The 21,911-nt window shown below is 36.5% G+C and overlaps 1 protein-coding gene across 1 annotated transcript in view; it reads left to right on the forward strand.

Moving 5' to 3' along the window:
- DCHS2 (dachsous cadherin-related 2) overlaps positions 1-21,911 on the forward strand; it is a 269,651-nt gene that overhangs the window by 168,696 nt on the left and 79,044 nt on the right. The window contains exons 8-10 of the mRNA XM_050791988.1: positions 3,345-3,502; positions 4,612-5,455; positions 16,117-16,356. Coding sequence (XP_050647945.1) covers positions 3,345-3,502; positions 4,612-5,455; positions 16,117-16,356 — 1,242 coding nt within the window. The remainder of the gene's footprint in view (positions 1-3,344; positions 3,503-4,611; positions 5,456-16,116; positions 16,357-21,911) is intronic.

Raw genomic sequence — 21,911 nt, forward strand, 5'->3', positions numbered from 1 at the left:
GCCTTTCATTGGTAAATTTACATATGCAGTTCTTCTCAATACTTCCGTGGTCAGGCAGCCAAATTCTTCTATCGTGTTTCTATGCCCATATAAACCATCCACATTTATTTACCTATAAATGTCTTCCCAAGTTTTCAGGACACTTGAATGGTGGATTATACAGACGTAGTGAGCCTGCAGCAGATCCACATTTGGAGACAGCGCTTTCCTCTGTGTTCCTGCTGTCCCCTCCAGAGACTCTCCCCCATCCTCCCCCTCTTTTTTTGTCTTCCCTTTTGTTACTTCTCAAATTTCTCTTTTTATTGTCTTAGCTTATTTTAATCTGGTCCTTGTGAGGAAGAAAAACTGGCTTTGCAGTCATGCATTCAACAATCTTCCTCTGGCTATGAGGTCAGTTAGGTCAATAAGATCTTTGTATCTGTTTTTCCTGTTTTATTTTGGGGTGGAGAAGACAACATAGTGTGCCTGTGAAAGACAATGATGGTGAAGAGGGAAGACACACACTTGGCTATAATCCTGCTATAATACCAGTATTTAAAAGCAAGCAAAGCCATGGTATATGTTATTTATGGATGTATGGACTGGAAAGATAAAGCTCAACTTTAGTTATAAAAGTGACTTTCTAAAGAGGAGGGGAATGAGATTTGGAGCTGTATACAGATCCACTCCTTTTCCATTTCTTGGAAAAATTTGAAGAAATATTGAAAATTAATCAATCTAAGAAGTGATACTTTAATGTTCATGTATTTGTGAATGTTCGAAATTTATTTTTTTTAAATCAGCTTCGAAAATGATACTTGAGGCACATCGATACAAAAATATGAAGATATACATTACATTATTCCTATCTTTATTTTTTATCTGATAGTAAAATAGAAGTGATGACAAAATATATGGTAAAATAATGAGATGAAAATCTGTATAAGGGGAATAAAGGTATGTATCATATTCATGAATGCATTCTATAGTATTTCTATGAGAATAAAATCAATGGGTTAAAGCATAGAAATCACAACTAATAAATGTTACATAATTGCCTGCTCGCGTGCTATGAGTTTCTTGAAGACAGGGATTCTTTTTTATTTGCCCTTATATCCCTAATAACTGGTAAAGTATTTGGTCCATCGTAATGAATCAGCAACTGTTGAACTAAAGAATGGAGGGGAGCTTCTAATCAGGATTTTTCTGAGGTTTGAAATGTTTGAAATATTCAGATTTTAAATCTGTTATTTAACTCAAAACCCTGTGATACCAATTTGAATTATAAGCATCAATATGAATGTGTAGATGTGTGCCTGTGTATTCTCTGTCCACTGAAAAGGCCTAGAAATGATGACAAACCCAGAAACAATGAGCACCCCTAATGTCCCAAATAGGTTCTCCCAAAACCATTTTCCACCAAAAGGAACCAGGAGTCCTTGGAGAAATGGTGATGTCAGGTCACAGTCAGGAAATCTACAAAATGAGTCTGCACCATTTTGTCATACCAGTTACAAGGAAGCTACTAAACACTGTTAGGATCATGGAAAGAGATCCAGGAACCAACTTTAAGCAGATCCCAATGTTCAGCGATGGGACAATATGAGCATCAATAAGGATAATAATGGCAATATATTGAAACACCACTAATATGTTTAAATCATGCTTAATGATTTCCAAAACAAAAGCAAGACAAAATGTTACTTATTATAATTGGAACATTGGTGGATGTTAGTGAGCCAACTCAGTATTTCAAAAACTGTTAAATAAAAGTTTAAGTCATCAAGCATTTATCCTGTGTTTCTTATAATGAACTCTTTCTCTGAAAGTTTCTATTTATTGAAATATTCCAGCTAATATATGAAAAAGGGATGATAAAGCAGAATGCAGTATGTATTGAGTATCCTTTGTCTAAAATGCTTGGGACCAGAAGTGTTTCAGGTTTTGGATTTTTTTTTTTTTTTGGTGGGTTTTTTTTATTGGAATATTTGCATATATATAATGAGATATCTTGGGGATGAGACCCAAGTCTAAACATGAAATTCGTTTTTTATAGACATCTATATGCATAGCCTGAAGGTAATTTCATTCAACACTTTTTATAACTTTGTGCATGAAACAAAGTTTTGACTGTGTTTTGACTGCAACCCATCTGATGAATCACGTGTAGAGCTTTCCACTTGTAGTGAGCGTTACGTCAGTATTCAAAAAGTTTTGAATTTTGGAATATTTTGGATCTCATATTTTTGGATTTGGGATGTCAACTTGTATTATACTTCACAATACTTAAAGAATAATTAATGGATCTAGGCTGTGCATCAGTTGGGGGCCAACATCAAAAACAACGAGCTTTTGGCCCATGCCCATAGTCCCAGCTGTTTGGGAGGCCAAGATGTGAGGATCACTTGCGACCATGAACTCCAGGCTGCAGTGAGCTATCATGGCACAATTGTGCTCTAGCCTGGGTGACAGAGAGAGACTCATCGTTGTTTTGTTTTTATTTTTATTTATTTATTTTTAAGGCAGCTAGACCTATGCCTCTGAAGGGAAAAACACTATTTGTGAAGTAGTCTTGCAAAAAAAAAAAATCAAACCTGACCTGAATCTTGTCAGTTCCCTAGATCTACCTCCCAATTTAAGGAAAACACAGAGAATAGAGGAATATATGATGCTATATGTTGGAGATGCAACAGCAAATCTAGATCATGGAGAATGTCAGGATACAAGGTCCAGTTTATTCAACGAATGAATTACAAGAACAGATAAAGAGATGGGTGGCAGGAATCCATAGATTAAAGAAATATGCAATATATGGACTTTATTTTGATTTTAATGTAAACAAATAAGAAAAATAAGGAGTATTTATAGGATGATTGAAAATTTGAAAACTTACCAGATATTTGGTGATGTTAGTGAATCATTATTAATTTTTAAGGTATAATATGGTACTGTGATTGTGTTAAAAGTATTTCTTATTTTTTAGAGATGCATTTTGAAATATATACAGAAGAAATAATATGATTTCTGGAACTTACTTCAAAAAAATGGGAGAAGAGAAGTAAATACATGGGGAGTATATGAAATAAGATTGGCCATGAGTTGATCATTGTTGAAGCTAGGTGATGGACTCATGAAAGTTTATTATACCATTTTATTCACATTTTTATATGCTTGACATTTTCCATAATAAAACTTTTTAAAAACTGATGTTTCTTGTCTACTTTTAGTGTCATTTTTGTGTTCATACTCTCATAGAATTTAAAGCAAATAAATCTTTCAAATGATCAATATATTGGATTAATTGATTCTCTGTTTTCTGCATTGTCAATTAACATTCATTTCTTAATTTTCTTATGTGTGTATAGAAGATAGTTCTGAGCACTTTAAGATTGATGCCAACAGTGGTGAAATAAGAACAACCACAGTACTTTCATATGATTTTAGACCTTCTTACAGAATGACTGTCATTGCCACTGACCAGGGAGTGCCTCCTCTTCAAGGACAGGCAGTTCTTAATATTCAGGTAATGTCGTAACCATAAAATATGGAGGAACATCTACATATTTCATTTGACTTTTATTACAAGTTTATAGAGTGAAGATACATGTAATATGTATGTATGTGAATATGTATGTATGTGACATGAATACTGTTTTAAGATGGCATTGCACATAGCATTCTTAGCTTTTTGCTATCACTAGAGAAATGATTTAGACCCAAATTATTTTGCAACTTAGCTTTGTACGGTTCTTGACAAGATAATCATCACTTGGCATTTATGTTGCTTTGTTTATAATGGACAAAAGGTATCTTTTCTTGTAGTTATTCCTAATATCAAGGACCTGGTAAATTTGCAGGAGAAACTTGCATATAAACAAATGGCCATATAATAAATGACATAGTTTTTTGTAATTTTTTTAAATTTGGAAAAGTAACTTCAGATTCATATTTTAAGGCTTTACTTGAATCATAATTGGGAAGTTGTGGGAAGTCTCCATAATAGGAAAAAAATTACACCAACCACTCAAAAAGAAGATGACTGTGCATATAGTTAGTTTCTTTGGGCATGCATGTGGTAATCAGAAATATTAATACAGGTATATACAATAACCAAGGATATATATCCACAAGAACTCTGTTTCCAAATTATATTCTTTACTGCTTAAGGATATGTGGGTTAAGAGAAAAATATACATGGTCATACCTCCAGTTTCTTGTTTTAGACAAACAAAGACATATGATACTTAAAGGTACACAGATGTTGTCATTATGGCTAGATTGATCTGTAGTATTTAAAATAATTTGGAGAACTAGCTATCCTGCATTCCCATTGAAGAATCCACAAGGCTACAGTTCAGCTTAACTATAGCATGGCTTTACCAAACTGTCATTTCACACAATACAGCAAACTGGGAAATAGAAAATTCTGTAGCTCTTATCTCTAAATATTAGCAGTTTTTGATCTTCTGAGACATACTGGAATTATATAATATAAAACTGACATTTTTCTCACTCATTAACATATGATCACATACATGGAAGGAAATTGCTTTCAAAATAATATTATTACATGTGTTGACCAAACTGTTTTAAAAATACCCCAAATTAATATCTCTTTTATTCGTATTTCAGGTGATCCCACTATCCAAAGGGAGAGCAATCGTGTCTCAGAATATTAGACATTTAGTTATACCAGAAAATTTGAAGCCTGCAAAAATAATGAGCTTGATAAAGTCACCTGATCACCTTCAACAGCATTATAATGGAAAGTTACATTTTAGTATTGTTGCAGATGATAAGAATGGACACTTTGAAATAGACAGCTCAACTGGAGACTTGTTTCTTTCTAAGGAACTTGATTATGAGACGACATCTCATTATCTTTTCAGAGTGATTACTACAGACCATAGCAAAAATCTTGCCCTAAGTAGCACAGTCTTCCTTAGTATTGATGTGGAAGATCAGAATGACCATTCCCCTTCTTTCCAGGATGAGTTCATTGTGATCAGCATAGAGGAGAATGTTCCCATAGGAACCCTGGTGTATGTCTTCAATGCCAAAGATGGTGATGGCAGTTTTTTGAACAGTAGAATACAATACTACATTGAATCCCACAACCCTGGCATGAATCCATTTCTCATCCACCCCTCATTTGGCACACTAGTCACTGTGTCCCCTCTTGACAGAGAGAGCATTCCAACTGTCACCCTGACAGTAACAGCGTCTGATCAGGCTGTGAATGTGACAGACCGGCGTCTGAGATCACTGACAGCACAAATAGTGATTTTGGATGTAAATGACCACAACCCCACTTTTATGTCTTTCCCCATTGCCCATGTCAAAGAGGATGTCACAGTGGGCTCCTTGGTGCACCATATAATTGCTCACGATCCAGATGAAGGAAGGAATGGAAAAATAACATACAGCATCCTCTCAGGAAATGAAAATATGGCGTTTATGCTAGATGAGTCATCAGGTACAGTGCCTGTATGTCACTTTAAAAAATATTGTATTTTATTGTGGTAAGAAAACATGAGACCCACCCTCCTGACAAAGTTTTAAGTGTACAATACATTGTTGTTGACTATGGGTTGAATGTTGCACAGCATATATCTAGAGATTATTCACCTTGCTTAACTGAAACTTTAGTATCTCCCATTTTCCCTTCCATCCAACCTCTGACAACCAGCACTCTTTGATTCCATGAATTAGACTATTTTAGATACTTCATGTAAATTTAATAATGGGGTTTTGTCTTTTTGTGACCAGTTTATTTTACCTAGCAAAATGTCCTCAAGATTTATCCATACTGTCACATCTTGCAGAATGTCTTTCTAAGGCTGAGTTGTCTTCAATTGTATGCACATACCACATTTTCTTTATCCATTCATCTTCCGATTAACATTTTTAGGTTGTTTCCACATCTTAGCTATTGTGGATGGTGATGCAGTAAACATGGGCGTGCTGCTCTCTCTTCAAGATCCTGATTTCAATTCTTTTGTATAAATATCCAAAAGTGGAGTTGCTGGGCCATATGGTAGTACTATTTTTATTTTTGGAGGAACATCCATGCTATTTTCCATAGTGGCTGTAACATTTTGAATTCCCATCAACAGCGTACAAGGGTTCCAAGTTCTCTACTCCCTCCCCAATACTTGTTGTCTTTTTTTTTTTTAATGATAGCCATCCTAACAGGTATGAGTGATATCTCATTGTGGTTTTGACTTGCATTTCTCAAATAATTTGTGACATTGAGCATTTTTTCATATACCTTTTAGCCGTTGTATGTCTTTTTTGGAGATGTTTCTATTCAAGTCATTTGTTCATTTTAAAATTAGGTTATTTGGTTTTTTTATGTTTAGTTGTAGGAGTTTTTAAATATATATTCTGGATATTAACCCCTCATCAGATAGTTGGTTTACAAATACTTTCTTCCATTCTGTAGGTTGCCTTTTTCTTTGCTGTGCAGAAGCTTCTTAATTGTATGTAGTCACCCTTGTTTATTTTTGATTTGTTGTGTGTGTTTTTGTTGTCTGCCCATGAAATAATTGCCAACACTCAAGTCACAAAGCTTTCCCCTCTGTGTTTCCTTCTAGGACCTTTATAGTTTCAGGTATTACATTGAAGTCTTTAATCCATTTTATTTTGTCTTATTTTTGTATGGTGTAAAATAAAGATACAACTTCATTCTTTTGCATGTGGATATCCAGTTTCCCCACATCATTTGTTGAAGAGATTAGCCTTTTTCTAATGTGTATTATTGGAAACTTTGTTCAAGATTAGTGGACTATATACAGGTGGATTTATTTCTGGGCTCTCTACACTTCCATTGGCCTAAATGTTTGTCCTATGCCAATACCATACTGTTTTGATTATGGCAGCTTTGTAATATATCAAAGCCAGGAAGTGTGATACCTTCAGCTTTGTTCTTCCTCAAGATTATTTTGACTATTTGTGATTCTTTGAGATTCCATTTGAATTGTCATATTATTTTTTTCTATTTCTGCAACAAATGCCACTGAGATTTTGGTAGAGATTGCATTGAATCTGTAGATCAGTTTGGGTAGTATGAACATTTTAATAATATTAGACCTTTCACTCCATGAACATACATGTCTTTCCATTTGTATCTTCTTTAATTTCTTTCATCATTGTTTTGTGGTTTTCAATATACAAGATATTCACCTCCTTAGTTAGCTTTATCCCTGAGTGTTTTATTTTACTCCTTTTTGTGCTATTGTCAATGGAATTGTTTTTCTTTTTTTTCTTCTTCTTTTTTTTAAAAAAAAATTATTATTATACTTTAAGTTCTAGGGTATATGTGCATAAAGCGCAGGTTTGTTACTTATGTATACTTGTGCCATGTTGGTGTGCTGCACCTATCAACTTGTCAGCACCCATCAACTCGTCATTTACATCAGGTATAATTCCCAATGCAATCCCTCCCCCCTCCCCCCTCCCCATGATAGGCCCCGGTGTGTGATGTTCCCCTTCCTGAGTCCAAGTGTTCTCATTGTTCAATTCCCACCTACGAGTGAGAACATGCGGTGTTTGGTTTTCTGTTCTTGCAATAGTTTGCTGAGAATGATGGTTTCCAGCTGCATCCATGTCCCTACAAAGGACACAAACTCATCCTTTTTTATGGCTGCATAGTATTCCATGGTGTATATGTGCCACATTTTCTTAATCCAGTCTGTCACTGATGGACATTTGGGTTGATTCCAAGTCTTTGCTATTGTGAATAGTGCCGCAATGAACATACATGTGCATGTGTCTTTATAGCAGCATGATTTATAATCCTTTGGGTATATACCCAGTAATGGGATGGCTGGGTCATGTGGTACTTCTAGTTCTAGATCCTTGAGGAATCGCCATACTGTTTTCCATAATGGTTGAACTAGTTTACAATCCCACCAACAGTGTAAAAGTGTTCCTATTTCTCCACATCCTCTCCAGCACCTGTTGTTTCCTGACTTTTTAATGATTGCCGTTCTAACTGGTGTGAAATGGTATCTCATTGTGGTTTTGATTTGCATTTCTCTGATGATGAGTGATGATGAGCATTTTTTCATGTGTCTGTTGGCTGTATGCATGTGTTCTTTTGAGAAATGTCTGTTCATATCCTTTGCCCACTTTTTGATGGGGTTGTTTGTTTTTTTTTTCTTGTAAATTTGTTTGCGTTCTTTGTAGGTTCTGGATATTAGCCCTTTGTCAGATGAGTAGATTGCAAAAATTTTCTCCCATTCTGTAGGTTGCCTGTTCACTCTGATGGTAGTTTCTTTTGCTGTGCAGAAGCTCTTTAGTTTAATTCGATCCCATTTGTCAATTTTGGCTTTTCTTGCCATTGCTTTTGGTGTTTTAGACATGAAGTCCTTGCCCATGCCTATGTCCTGAATGGTATTACCTAGGTTTTCTTCTAGGGTTTTTATGGTATTAGGTCTAACGTTTAAGTCTCTAATCCATCTTGAATTAATTTTCGTATAAGGAGTAAGGAAAGGATCCGGTTTCAGCTTTCTACTTATGGCTAGCCAATTTTCCCAGCACCATTTATTAAATAGGGAATCCTTTCCCCATTTCTTGTTTTTGTCAGGTTTGTCAAAGATCATATGGCTATAGATGTGTGGTATTATTTCTGAGGACTCCGTTCTGTTCCATTGGTCTATATCTCTGTTTTGGTACCAGTACCATGCTGTTTTGGTTACTGTAGCCTTGTAATATAGTTTGAAGTCAGGTAGCATGATGCCTCCAGCTTCATTCTTTTGACTTAGGATTGTCTTGGCAATGCGGGCTCTTTTTTTGGTTCCATATGAACTTTAAAGTAGTTTTTTCCAGTTCTGTGAAGAAAGTCATTGGTAGCTTGATGGGGATGGCATTGAATGTATAAATTACCTTGGGCAGTATGGCCATTTTCATGATATTGATTCTTCCTATCCATGAGCATGGTATGTTCTTGCATTTTTTTGTGTCCTCTTTTATTTCACTGAGCAGTGGTTTGTAGTTCTCCTTGAAGAGGTCCTTCACATCCCTTGTAAGTTAGATTCCTAGGTATTTTATTCTCTTTGAAGCAATTGTGAATGGAAGTTCATTCCTGATTTGGCTCTCTGTTTGTCTGTTACTGGTGTATAAGAATGCTTGTGATTTTTGCACATTAATTTTGTATCCTGAGACTTTGCTGAAGTTTCTTATCAGCTTAAGGAGATTTTGGGCTGAGATGCTGAGATGATGGGGTTTTCTAAATATACAATCATGTCATCTGCAAACAGGGACAATTTGACTTCTTCTTTTCCTAACTGAATACCCTTGATTTCTTTGTCTTGCCTGATTGCCCTAGCGAGAACTTCAAACACTATGTTGAATAGGAGTGGTGAGAGAGGGCATCTTGTCTTGTGCCAGTTATCAAAGGGAATGCTTCCAGTTTTTGCCCATTCTGTATGATATTGGCTGTGGGTTTGTCATAAATGGCTCTTATTATTTTGAGATACGTTCCATCAATACCGAATTTATTGAGAGTTTTTAGCATGAAGGGCTGTTGAATTTTGTCAAAGGCCTTTTCTGCATCTATTGAGATAATCATGTGGTTTCTGTCTTTAGTTCTGTTTATATGCTGGATTACGTTTATTGATTTGCGTATGTTGAACCAGCCTTGCATCCCAGGGATGAAGCCCACTTGATCATGGTGGATAAGCTTTTTGATGTGCTGCTGGATCCAGTTTGCCAGTATTTTACTGAGGATTTTTGCATCGATGTTCATCAGGGATATTGGTCTAAAATTCTCTTTTTTTGTTGTGTCTCTGCAGGCTTTGGTTTCAGGATGATGTTGGCCTCATAAAATGAGTTAGGGAGGATTCCCTCTTTTTCTATTGATTGGAATAGTTTCAGAAGGAATGGTACCAGCTCCTCCTTGTAACTCTGGTAGAATTCAGCTGTGAATCCATCTGGTCTTGGACTTTTTTTTTTGTTGGTAGACTATTAATTATTGCCTCAATTTCAGAGCCTGCTATTGATCTATTCAGGAATTCAGCTTCTTCCTGGTTTAGTCTTGGGAGAGTGTAAGTGTCCAGGAAATTTTCCATTTCTTCTAGATTTTCTAGTTTATTTGCGTAGAGGTGTTTATGGTAGTTTGTATTTCTGTGGGGTCGGTGGTGATATCCCCTTTATCGTTTTTTATTGCATCTATTTGATTCTTGTCTCTTTTCTTCTTTATTAGTCCTGCTAGCAGTCTATCAATTTTTTGATCTTTTCAGAAAACCAACTCCTGGATTCATTGATTTTTTGGAGGGTTTTTGTGTCTCTATCTCCTTCAGTTCTGCTCTGATCTTAGTTATTTCTTGTCTTCTGCTAGCTTTTGATTGTGTTTGCTCTTGCTTCTCTAGTTCTTTTAATTGTGATGTTAGAGTGTCAATTTTAGATCTTTCCAGCTTTCTCTTGTGGGCATTTGGTGCTATAAATTTCCCTCTACACACTGCTTTGAATGTGTCCCAGAGATTCTGGTATGTTGTATCTTTGTTCTCATTGGTTTCAAAGAACATCTTTATTTCTGCCTTCATTTCGTTATGTACCCCATAGTCATTCAGGAGCAGGTTGTTCAGTTTCCATGCAGTTGAGCAGTTTTGATTGAGTTTTTTAGTCCTGAGTTCTAGTTTGATTGCACTGTGGTCTGTGAGACAGTTTGTTATAATTTCTGTTCTTGTACATTTGCTGAGGAGTGCTTTACTTCCAATTATGTGGTCAATTTTGGAATAAGTGTGATGTGGTGCTGAGAAGAATGTATATTCTGTTGATTTGGGGTGGAGAGTTCTATAGATGTCTATTAGGTCCACTTGGTGCAGAGATGAGTTCAATTCATGGATATCCTTGTTAACTTTGTGTCTCGTTGATCTGTCTAATGTTGACAGTGGGGTGTTGAAGTCTCCCATTATTATTGTGTGGGAGTCTAAGTCTCTTTGTAAGTCTCTAAGGACTTGCTTTATGAATCTGGGTGCTCCTGTATTGGGTGCATGTATATTTAGGATAGTTAGCTCTTCCTGTTGAATTGATCCCTTTACCATTATGTTTTGGCCTTCTTTGTCTCTTTTGATCTTTGATGGTTTAAGGTCTGTTTTATCAGAGACTAGGATTGCAGCCCCTGCTTTTTTTTGTTCTCCATTTGCTTGGTAGATCTTCCTCTATCCCTTTATTTTGAGCCTATGTGTGTCTCTGCATGTGAGATGGGTCTCCTGAATACAGCAAACTGATAGGTCTTGACTCTTTATCCACTTTGCCAGTCTGTGTCTTTTAATTGGACCATTTAGTCCATTTACATTTAAGGTTAATATTGTTATGTGTGAACTTGATCCTCTCATTATGATATTAACTGGCTATTTTGCTTGTTAGTTGATGCAGTTTCTTCCTAACATCAATGGTGTTTACATTTTGGCATGTTTTTGCAGTGGCTGGTACCTGTTGTTCCTTTCCAGGTTTAGTGCTTCCTTCAGGGTCTCTTATAAGGCAGGCCTGGTGGGGACAAAATCTCTAAGCATTTGCTTATCTGTAAAGGATTTTATTTCTCCTTCACTTATGAAACTTAGTTTGGCTGGATATGAAATTCTGGGTTTAAAATTCTTTTCTTTAAGAATGTTGAATATTGGCCCGCACTCTCTTCTGGCTTGTAGAGTTTCTGCCGAGAGATCTGCTGTTAGTCTGATGGGCTTCCCTTTGTGGGTAACCCGACCTTTCTCTCTGGCTGCCCTTAAGATTTTTTCCTTCATTTCAACTTTGGTGAATCTGGCAATTATTTGTCTTGGAGTTGCTCTTCTCGAGGAGTATCTTTGTGGCGTTCTCTGTATTTCCTGAATTTGAATGTCGGCCTGCCTTTCTAGGTTGGGGAAGTTCTCCTGGATGATATCCTGAAGAGTGTTTTCCAACTTGGTTCCATTTTCCCCCTCACTTTCAGGCACCCCAATTAGACGTAGATTTGGTCTTTTCACATAATCTCATACTTCTTGAAGGCTTTGTTCATTTCTTTTTCCTCTTTTTTCTTTAGACTTCTCTTCTCACTTCATTTCATTCATTTGATCATCAATCTCTGGTACTCTTTCTTCCGGTTGATCAAATCAGTTACTGAAGCTTGTGCATTTGTCACATATTTCTCATGTCATGGTTTTTATCTCTGTCAGTTTGTTTATGGCCTTCTCTGCATTGATTATTCTAGTTATCCATTCTTCCATTCTTTTTTCAAGATTTTTAGTTTCTTTGCAGTGAGTACGTAATTCCTCCTTTAGCTCTGAGAAGTTTGATGGACTGAAGCCTTCTTCTCTCAACTCGTCAAAGTCATTCTCCATCCAGCTTTGATCCGTTGCTGGTGATGAGCTGCGTTCCTTTGGAGGGGGAGATGCACTCTTATTTTTTGAATTTCCAGCTTTTCTGCCCTGCTTTTTCCCCATCTTTGTGGTTTTATCTGCCTCTGGTCTTTGATGATGGTGACATACTGATGGGGTTTTGGTGTGAGTGTCCTTCCTGTTTGTTAGGTTTCCTTCTAACAGTCAGGACCCTCAGCTGTAGGTCTGTTGGAGATTGCTTGAGGTCCACTCTAGACCCTGTTTGCCTGGGTATCAGCAGCAGAGGCTGCAGAAGATAGAATATTGCTGAACAGTGAGTGTACCTGTCTGATTCTTGCTTTGGAAGCTTCATCTCAGGGGTGTACCCCACCGTGTGAGGTGTGGGGTGGCGGTCTGCCCATAGTGGGGGATGTCTCCCAGTTGGGCTACTCAGGGGTCAGGGACCCACTTGAGCAGGCAGTCTGTCCGTTCTCAGATCTCAGCCTCCGTGTTGGGAGATCCACTGCTCTCTTCAAAGCTGTCAGACAGGGTCGTTTGCATCTGCAGAGGTTTCTGCTGTTTTTTTGTTTTTGTTTTTGTTTTTGTTTTTGTTTAGCTGTGCCCTGTCCCCAGAGGTGGAGTCTACAGAGACAGGCAGGACTCCTTGAGCTGCTGTGGGCTCCACCCAGTTCCAGCTTCCTAGTGGCTTTGTTTACCTACTTAAGCCTCAGCAAGGGCGGGCGCCCCTTCCCCAGCCTCAACTGCTGCCTTGCAGTTAGATTGCAGACTGCTGTGCTAGCAATGAGGGAGGCTCCAGGGGCGTGGGACCCTCCCAGCCAGGTGTGGTATATAATCTCCTGGTGTACCCTTTGCTAAGACCCTTGGTAAAGCGCAGTATTGGGGTGGGAGTTACCCGATTTTCTAGGTGTTGTATGTCTCAGTTCCCCTGGCTAGGAAAAGGGATTCTCTTCCCCCTCACGCTTCCCAGGTGAGGGGATGCCTCACCCTGCTTCAGCTCTCACTGGTCGGGCTGCAGCAACTGACCAGCACCGATTGTCGGGCACTCCCTAGTGAGATGAACCCGGTACTTCAGTTGAAAATGCAGAAATCACCCATCTTCTGTGTCGCTCGCGCTGGGAGCTGGAGACTGGAGCTGTTCCTATTCGGCCATCTTGCTCTGCCCCTCTGGAATTGTTTTTCTAATTTCCTTTTCAGATAGTTCCTTGTTGGTGTATAGAAATGCAACTGATTTTTGAATGTTGATCTTTGTATCTTGCCTTTTCTGAATTTATTTGTTCTAACAGTTTTTTGATGGAGTCTTTAGGGTTTCTATATATAAGATCACGTAATCTACAAACAGGGATAATTTTACTTCTTCCTTTCTGATCTGGATCCCTTTCATTTCTTTTTCTGCCACTTTCAATTAAACCCTCTCATCGCTTGCTTATATTTACCTTTTTCATTTTCTTCTCTTAAAATGATGGTTCTTAAGAAACATATGCTTTAAACATTTTTGACTTCTTCTGTTGTTTAACTTAGAGATATATATATATAAAACATACGTTATACATATATATAGAATAGACACAGAGTTTGTATTTGACGAACCAACTTTAATGGTCCTGTTTGTTAATATTAACTATGCTCTGTAGCTAACAGACACTATGGGCTGAATATACAACAGAAAACTTCTTTGCCCCCTTTGTGAGTCCTTGCAGTGTAGGATATAGTACCAATAGTGAATCAGGTAGCAGTATGACAAGTCAACAGAGTTGTTCAAAGACTTTGGTATGGAAATTTATCTTTGAGATTATAAAAATATGTATTTGTAAATATTGGAAATAATATATATTTTTTATGGCTGAATTCATTTGGACATTAAGACCCCTGCTTTTTACATCAATGGTAACATTTCTTTTTTTTGAAGAAGCATTTATTCACTGTCAGGTACTCTGCAGAAATGTCACTCACTCTCAATTTCACTTGTCTTGCTGTCACCATGTTGCTAGATAACATCTACCATACGTTTTTTATGTAGTTTGATGGAAGAGTAAATGTACAAATTTTCAGTCTTGTGACTTTCAAAATGAACCTCCTTCTACCTGATTTTCAGGGGATATTGAAAAATTAATAAACTCTCATCTTAGTTACTAAAAAATAAAGTTATTTCTACATGAACCTTGGAAAAAAATCTCAGATATACACCATTTGGCCCAACTGTTAGTTAAAAGCATTATTTGGAATGGAATTAAATGTGGAGGATTTGGAAGTCATGATTATAGTCTGGCTATATTCCGTTGGAAAATTTCATCAAAATATTTATTAAATCCTGTACATATGGTTTCATTCTGAGGCATGCGTGGACACCACCTAAATGCCCAACTGACAGAGAAACAGTCCAGACACAGGCTGCTGATATCTGTCAGAGCTGAGGCTCTCCAAGGACCTGTTTCAGTAATACTTGGAATGTGTTCCAAGATGGCTAAGGAAGGTATATTTCAGATTGTTAAAAAGGATGGATAAAATTAGACTTGTGTTTTGGTAATATAGGTATTATGAATCTCTTGAGTAATTGCAGTGACTGTTTCAATGGACATGTTTTTCGAAGACATAAAAGGATAATTGCCAAATGCATTCACATGAGATGGGATTTTTTTCTCTCACAAAGCTCATATTTCTTACAAGAAGACAGTGAGGTTTTTTTTTTTTTTTTTTTTTTTTTTTTTTTTTTTTTTTTTTTTTTTGGTGGCTATGGCTGAGAAATATAAAGTGATGAGTAATTATTGAAAAATTATTTTGTAAAATAGAATTCAGTAAACCTCTTTCATTATTTCATGAAAAGTTCTTATAAAATGGGAGAAGCAAACAGCAATCCTAAAAGAAAAATGTGATAATTGGAATCATATAACGGCTATCTGTGTGCCAGTCTTTATTACATCTGACTTATATGGGTTACATGCTTCAGTGGCAGTGGGATAGAGACATGTTTTACTTGTGAAGTGTATTGTCTGAGTTATAACATCTTTGCTTTTTTTTTTTTTTTTTTTTTAAATTGAGATGGAGTCTTGCTCTGCCACCTGGGCTGGAGTGCAGTGGCGCGATCTCAGCTCACTACAGCTTCCGCCTCCTGGGTTCCAGTGATTCTCCTACCTCAGCCTCCCCAAAACTGAGATTACAGGCGCCCATCACCATGCCTGGCTAACTTTTTGTGTTTTTAGTAGAGACGGGGTTTCACCATGTAGGCCAGGCTGGTCTTGAATGCCTAACCTCAAGTGATCCCCCTACTTTGGCCTCCCAAAGTGCTGGGATTACAGGTGTGAGCCACCACACCCAGCCTGAGCCACTACACCCGGCCTGCTCTTTATTGTTAAAAAAATGCAGTTAACTGAGAATAAATATTAAAAGATCATAACTCTTTAACGAAAAATCAACTGTCTTAAAGAATATAGCCATACCCACATTTTTGTAACTTGGTTGCTTTTGTACATGATGTATTATGTGACACGAAGATATATATTGTTAGTATCCTAGATATTTTTTAAAAAGGAGGTAGATGTAGGCTAGATAATTTTAATGTAGTCCTCTCAGTAGATAATTGCATAACATACATTATTCTTGAATTATTTTGTTTGATATAATTTAAATTGAGATGACTTTTCTGGCTAAAAATGTTTGCTTTTAATTGTAGATAGTATATACATTTAAAGATGGTTTAATGCAGTTCATATTTTAGCAGTTAAGACATCTGAATTTTTATTAGGTAGACAAGTTAAAGTGGAGTAAGCATGACTTCTCTAAAGAATATTCATTACATGTTGCTTTTCTTCCGTTTTCAAAACAGGCTTACTAACTACAACTTGTCCTTTGGATTATGAAATGAAAACTCAGCACATTCTGATTGTCCTGGCACTGGATGATGGCACACCAGCACTTTCTTCATCCCAGACTTTGACAATTACTGTTCTTGATGTAAATGATGAAGCTCCAGTGTTTAAGCAGCACCTGTATGAAGCTTCAGTGAAAGAAAACCAAAATCCCGGGGAGTTTGTCACCAGGGTTGAAGCTCTGGACAGAGATTCAGGTAATTTAAAAATACAGAAATTGGGCACTTAATTCTTAAAAAAAATTGAAGATTATAGTTGACATAATTTATAATAGTTATGGCTCAGAAAAAATGAACAGTTGCTAGTTATCTCAAATTTCTAATACTTCTCTCATTTGCATCCATACAGAAACACATATACCTGTAAAGATACAGATATATCCCATAAGATTTGCTTGTATTAACTTTATTATTATTTATATTAGGGTGATACCCAACTAATTAACATACACTTTTTTGATTTGATCTTAATAATCGAAGTACGGACAAAGCATCACACTTCTTTCAGAGTATAATGGTTAGATACATTGAGAAGAGGAAGATAAATGGTTCTTTATTTCCCCTGGATATAGCATAGTGAAAGAGGCATGGTGCTGGTGTCAGACCACCTGGATTTGAATCCAAAACTACCATTTACTTATGCCATGTGACCTTGAACAAGTTACTAATCCTTTCTATTTCCCTACTTATCTGTGATATGGAGATAATAACAGTGCCTAAATTATAGTTCTGTTACAAGTATGAATGAATTATTACATGTAAAGAGCTTAGACTGGTGTCTGACACAATAAACGGTCAATATGTTAACTTTGTTACTATTTTTACTATTTTCAACCACTGTGTCCAGACAAATGACTTTGGAGTAAACAGTTACTATGACTAGGAATTTATAAATTTCTTAGACTTGCTTTTCAACATCACTGTGGCTGTTTTGGCAACTGAGGTTCAGCAACTTTAATTATATTCTGTTTTTATCTTAAACAAAATAATTACAAAAATTACGGTGCTGTGTTTCTTATTCACAGCACATGCTGAATTCTTCCATCGGAACTAATATGAATAGTTTATATTCCCATTCACATGTGAAACACTGAACTAATATGAATATTATATGAATATAAACGTGTTAGTTTATTCGTGTTAGTTCAGTTTAATAATTCAGTCTTTTAAAATTTACATTTGTATATAGCAAATGGCATTATATATCAATGTAATACTTTGTTATTTTTTGCAAGAATTGTAATAGATGTTTTTATGGAAATAGTATTAACAATAGCATTTCCTCGTACGTTGTTAATTTAAGGGGAAAAAGATACATTTACTTGAAATTTTAAAGTAAATTAGAAAATATCTGAATACTTTGCCCTCTTGGAAAACATTATCTTTTAACGAAAGGCATTTTACATGAATTTGTATGTGATGTTACGAACACTCTTTTCAAGGGCTAACCCAGTTTTCTGTCTTTGGCCAGAGTGGGGCAGTGTGATCAAAGAGTTTTTCTAAGAGTTGAGTCTGAAGCGTGCTAAGGATTGTTTGCTCCAATCTGTGCTTAGAACTTAGCACATTTTTGGCAGTATTCATTTTTAGGGTGTTCAGAAACAATGAGACTATACATAAGCTTTGTGTTTCACAATAATTTCAGCTCAGTAAAGTTCCCTTAGAGTGTTCTCTGTGGAAACAGCAATACAGGGCGCTGGGCAATACAAAAACTGCTTCCCAAAGCATATAGACATATACTGAACCTTTTGCTGATGTTGTGTGATTTTGCAAACAGTAAGGTATGTAAAATGCTTCCTCCCTTTGGCCTTGCTTTATTTTGTGAATTTTATTTTTTTGTAATGGATTCTACTAAAAAGGCTCCTCTTGCTTTAATGCTTGAAGAGGGAGAAAATAATTTCTCTCAAAATTTGCATATATTAACCAAAGACAATTACCATAAATATATTCTTCTGATTTTTACTGTCAAGTTGCCCAGTGTTTATGTTACTTTCATTTAGAATGAATTGTCTGCAACCTGCTAATTATAATTGAATTGAAACTATTATTTTAGAGATTATGGTATGCCAACTGAGAATTTAGGTACAAAATTATTGTTTTTCTGAATTAATGGATGTTTGAAATACACTTTAACATCTTCATGAGTTTCATGTAACCTTACATATTTTGGAGACAATTTTGATTTACTGGAAATCTCAGTGTTTTTAATGAGGCCAGATCTGTTAAGTAGGTGGTTATGTAAATACATGTGAATATTTGTGTGTATGCACGTACCTTAGAATACATTTTCCCTCAATCTTTTTTTCTTTTTTGATTATTGGGTTAAAACAATGAAACAGGATTATGCATGAGAATTAAATGACGTAGTCAAGATTTTAACATAACTGGCATTACACTGGAATTTATGAATGGTTTACTTTATGGTACGTATTTTTTAAAAAATACCACAGCGTTACTTAATACTAGAGAGCTTAACATGTGTTTTCTAGCATTCTACGATGCAGTTTTTAAAAATGTAAGTATACAGTGTTATTTGGCATTCAAAACCCACAGGGATTTGAGCACTGAATGTTTATGGTGTATGACTCACACTAGCTCTAGCAGAAGTTTCTTCTTGTATTAAAAGGAAAAAACAACTACCAGATTTTAACTAAGGTATTAAAACTGCTGCAGCATTTCGTGCCACCAACAAGAGCTCCATTGTTAGTGAAAAAAGATCTCCCCCTGCAGTGCCCTTCCCCCACTCCCAAGAGGAAAGGGTGCCTCACTGGGAATACGACTCACTTACATTCGCTCAGGGGTGTCTAACATAAAATAACTTACCAGTACATTGCCACAGCAAAATATAGAATTCATTAGTGAGATGTTATTTTCTATCCCATAAGAATGTATTCTCTATCTGGGCTCATCTTCAATAAACTACATCTGGTTTTCTGGAATCCCTGGTGCTGCACTGGATGTACAACTGCACCGCCTAAGTCTACACTTGGGCCCAGGGAGAAACACCATATTTCATCAAATCTCAGACACCGTTAATTGTAAGACGCATCTAATTTTAGAATACTTCCACTGGACTGATAGCTTTATCTTCATAGGAAGTTATAAGGTGCCATTCTGTATACCCTTTAGAAGGTGACTTATTTGTGTGTGTATCAAAAAATAAAGGATAAGGATGCTAAAATATCTGAATCTATGGCATTTTGTAATAACAATTTCTCACTTGAGTGGACAATACTATCTGGCTATTCAGTTTATTTTAAATGTTTCTTTATGGAGTGATATTTTCTCTGTATCATATACTCAGGCAAAATATCCACCAACTTTCCTCCATACTTTATTTAAAGAGAACATATCCCAGATCCTTTATTTTTATTTATTATTTTTTTATTTTTATACAGACAGAATCTCGCTCTGTTCCCCAGGCTGGAGGGCAGTGGCCCAATCATGGCTCACTGCAGCCTCAAACGCCTGGCTTCAAGTCATCCTCCAGCTTCCACCTCCCAAAGTGTAGGGATTACAGTTGTGAGCCACTACATTGGGTCTCTCTGCACTTTATTAGTAGCTATTCATTGACGTGCCCCCTCATTCTTTCCCCAGTGGCATTTGCTCATCACTTTAGATTCAATCTAATTAATCCAGGGGCACATAAGGAGATCCATAGGATTCAAGCGCAAGTCCATCTTACTAGCTTTGCCCCATTCTAGCAACCTCGATTATACTGAAGTCCAAAAGAAGGATTTAGAGGTGGGCTAGATTATAGGGCATTTCAAAAGTTGAATTTCCCAATGCAAGGCTATGGAACATTTGCTAGAGAAAGTCACAACAGCATGCTAATTGAAGCCATCGCCTACTTAGGCTGCAGTATTTCTGCTAATCCCTTAGTGCTGTTATGTTTTCCTTGGCTCTCTCTATATAAATTTTCTCTATATATATAAAAAATTCTATTATAAATACATTTACACAAATATCAAAAATAAGTAGATGAAAAAGAATAAGGACTAGTTATAACCTCACTCACTCAGAGACAATCACTGTTAAAACTTTGATATATATTCTTAATACATTTAATATATAGTATTATAATTGTGTAAATGTTTATTCATCTACTTTTTCTCTAGGCTGTGAACTTCTCCTGGATTCAGGACCTTTTATCTATTAATATGCTTATTCCAGGTTCTTAGATTAGTGCAAGATATGACATAGGAACTCAATAAATATTTTTGACCATATGGTCTGAGGAACTGAAGCATGTATGACATAAGCTTCCTCAAGCTGCCCTCACTGTTTAGAATGTATTTATTATTTACTCATTTATTCAATCAACCAGGCATAATTCTACTTTTGCTTTAGAAATGCCTGATTGTGAGGGCATTGTACAGTTGAGGCATTACACAAAAAAGAATCTTGGCACGGTGGCTCATGCCTGTAATACTAGTGCTTTGGGAGGCCGAGGTGGGAGGATTGCTTGAAGCCAGGAGTTCAAGACCATTTTGGGCAACGTAGCAAGACCTCGCCTTTACAAAAAAAAAAAAAATCTAAAAATTAGGTGGGTATGGTGGCATGCTCCTGTAGTCTCAGCTACTCAGGAAGCTGAAGTAGGATGGCTTGAGCCCAGGAATTTGCTGCAATGAGCCACAATTGTGCCTCTGCACACTCCAACCTGGGTGGCAGAGTGAGATGCTGTCTTAAAAAAAGAAAAGAAAAGAAAAATGATCTTCCTAAAAATAACACACCCCTGGAAAGAATTCTTCATTAATTCCCCATAGTTTGAGGAAGAGGAAGATGAAGTTGTTTTTGCTTATCAATCCCTTTTTGCTTAACAATCAGCTTTCCTGACTGTCCTCAGCTCCTGTCACTCTCCCACCTTTTACTCTAGGATAGAATTCTCGAAAACTTTTTCCTTTAAAGAACCAGATAGTAAATATTTTAGGCTTTGTGTGCCTTACGGTCTCTTTTGTGCAACTCTGACATTATAGCAAGACAGCAACCATAGTTAATATTGTGCCTGTATTTCAGTAAAACTTTACAAAACAGGGAGCAGATCAGATTTGACCACTGGACTGTAGTTTGCCGATCCCTAGTCCAATGCATGTGTCTAATTAAGATACCTAAGTTACTTGCTACTTTCTGCTCATCAGATCCAATTATCATGATTCATCATCATATCTCTACCAACTAGATGTTGTCAACAGTGGGAGAGTTTGCATAAAGATGGGTAAAAGCGAATGAGTTCTGATAGTTCTTATAAATTAGTATCAAATGTTGCTTCTCAAAAGGTGGTCCCTGGGACCAGTGGCACCATCATCCATCCCCAGTCTACAGAAAACAGCACCCGTTCTGCTTTTCAAGGATGCTGGTGGCCTTCTAATACCTTTCCCAGTGTACTTATGAAGGGAGGGTCCTCTGATCTCTTGGGAAAGATAGTGGGGGTATTTGGTGAGCATGTCTTACATGATAAGTTCACTCTAACATTTTCATTTCCTTAAGCTTTGGATTATTTATAGTATTCAAAGGAAGACCAAATGTCTCAACCTCAGTGATTATAGGCTCCCATTGAATCCAACCAATCAAAGAAACTCTCAGGAGACACAGCTCTATGGGCTTATACATTAAATTCTGACTCTCTACCAAGCAATATCAATATTGTCTATTTATCAATAAATCCAGCCTAAACCAATATTATATCTTCCTAGGTCTCACATTCTTTGAATTGATTTCCACACATATTCCCCAGGTTTATGCCAATATAAGTTAGA

This window comes from Macaca thibetana, chromosome 5, assembly GCF_024542745.1.
Source record: "Macaca thibetana thibetana isolate TM-01 chromosome 5, ASM2454274v1, whole genome shotgun sequence".
NCBI classification, from domain to species: domain Eukaryota; kingdom Metazoa; phylum Chordata; class Mammalia; order Primates; family Cercopithecidae; genus Macaca; species Macaca thibetana.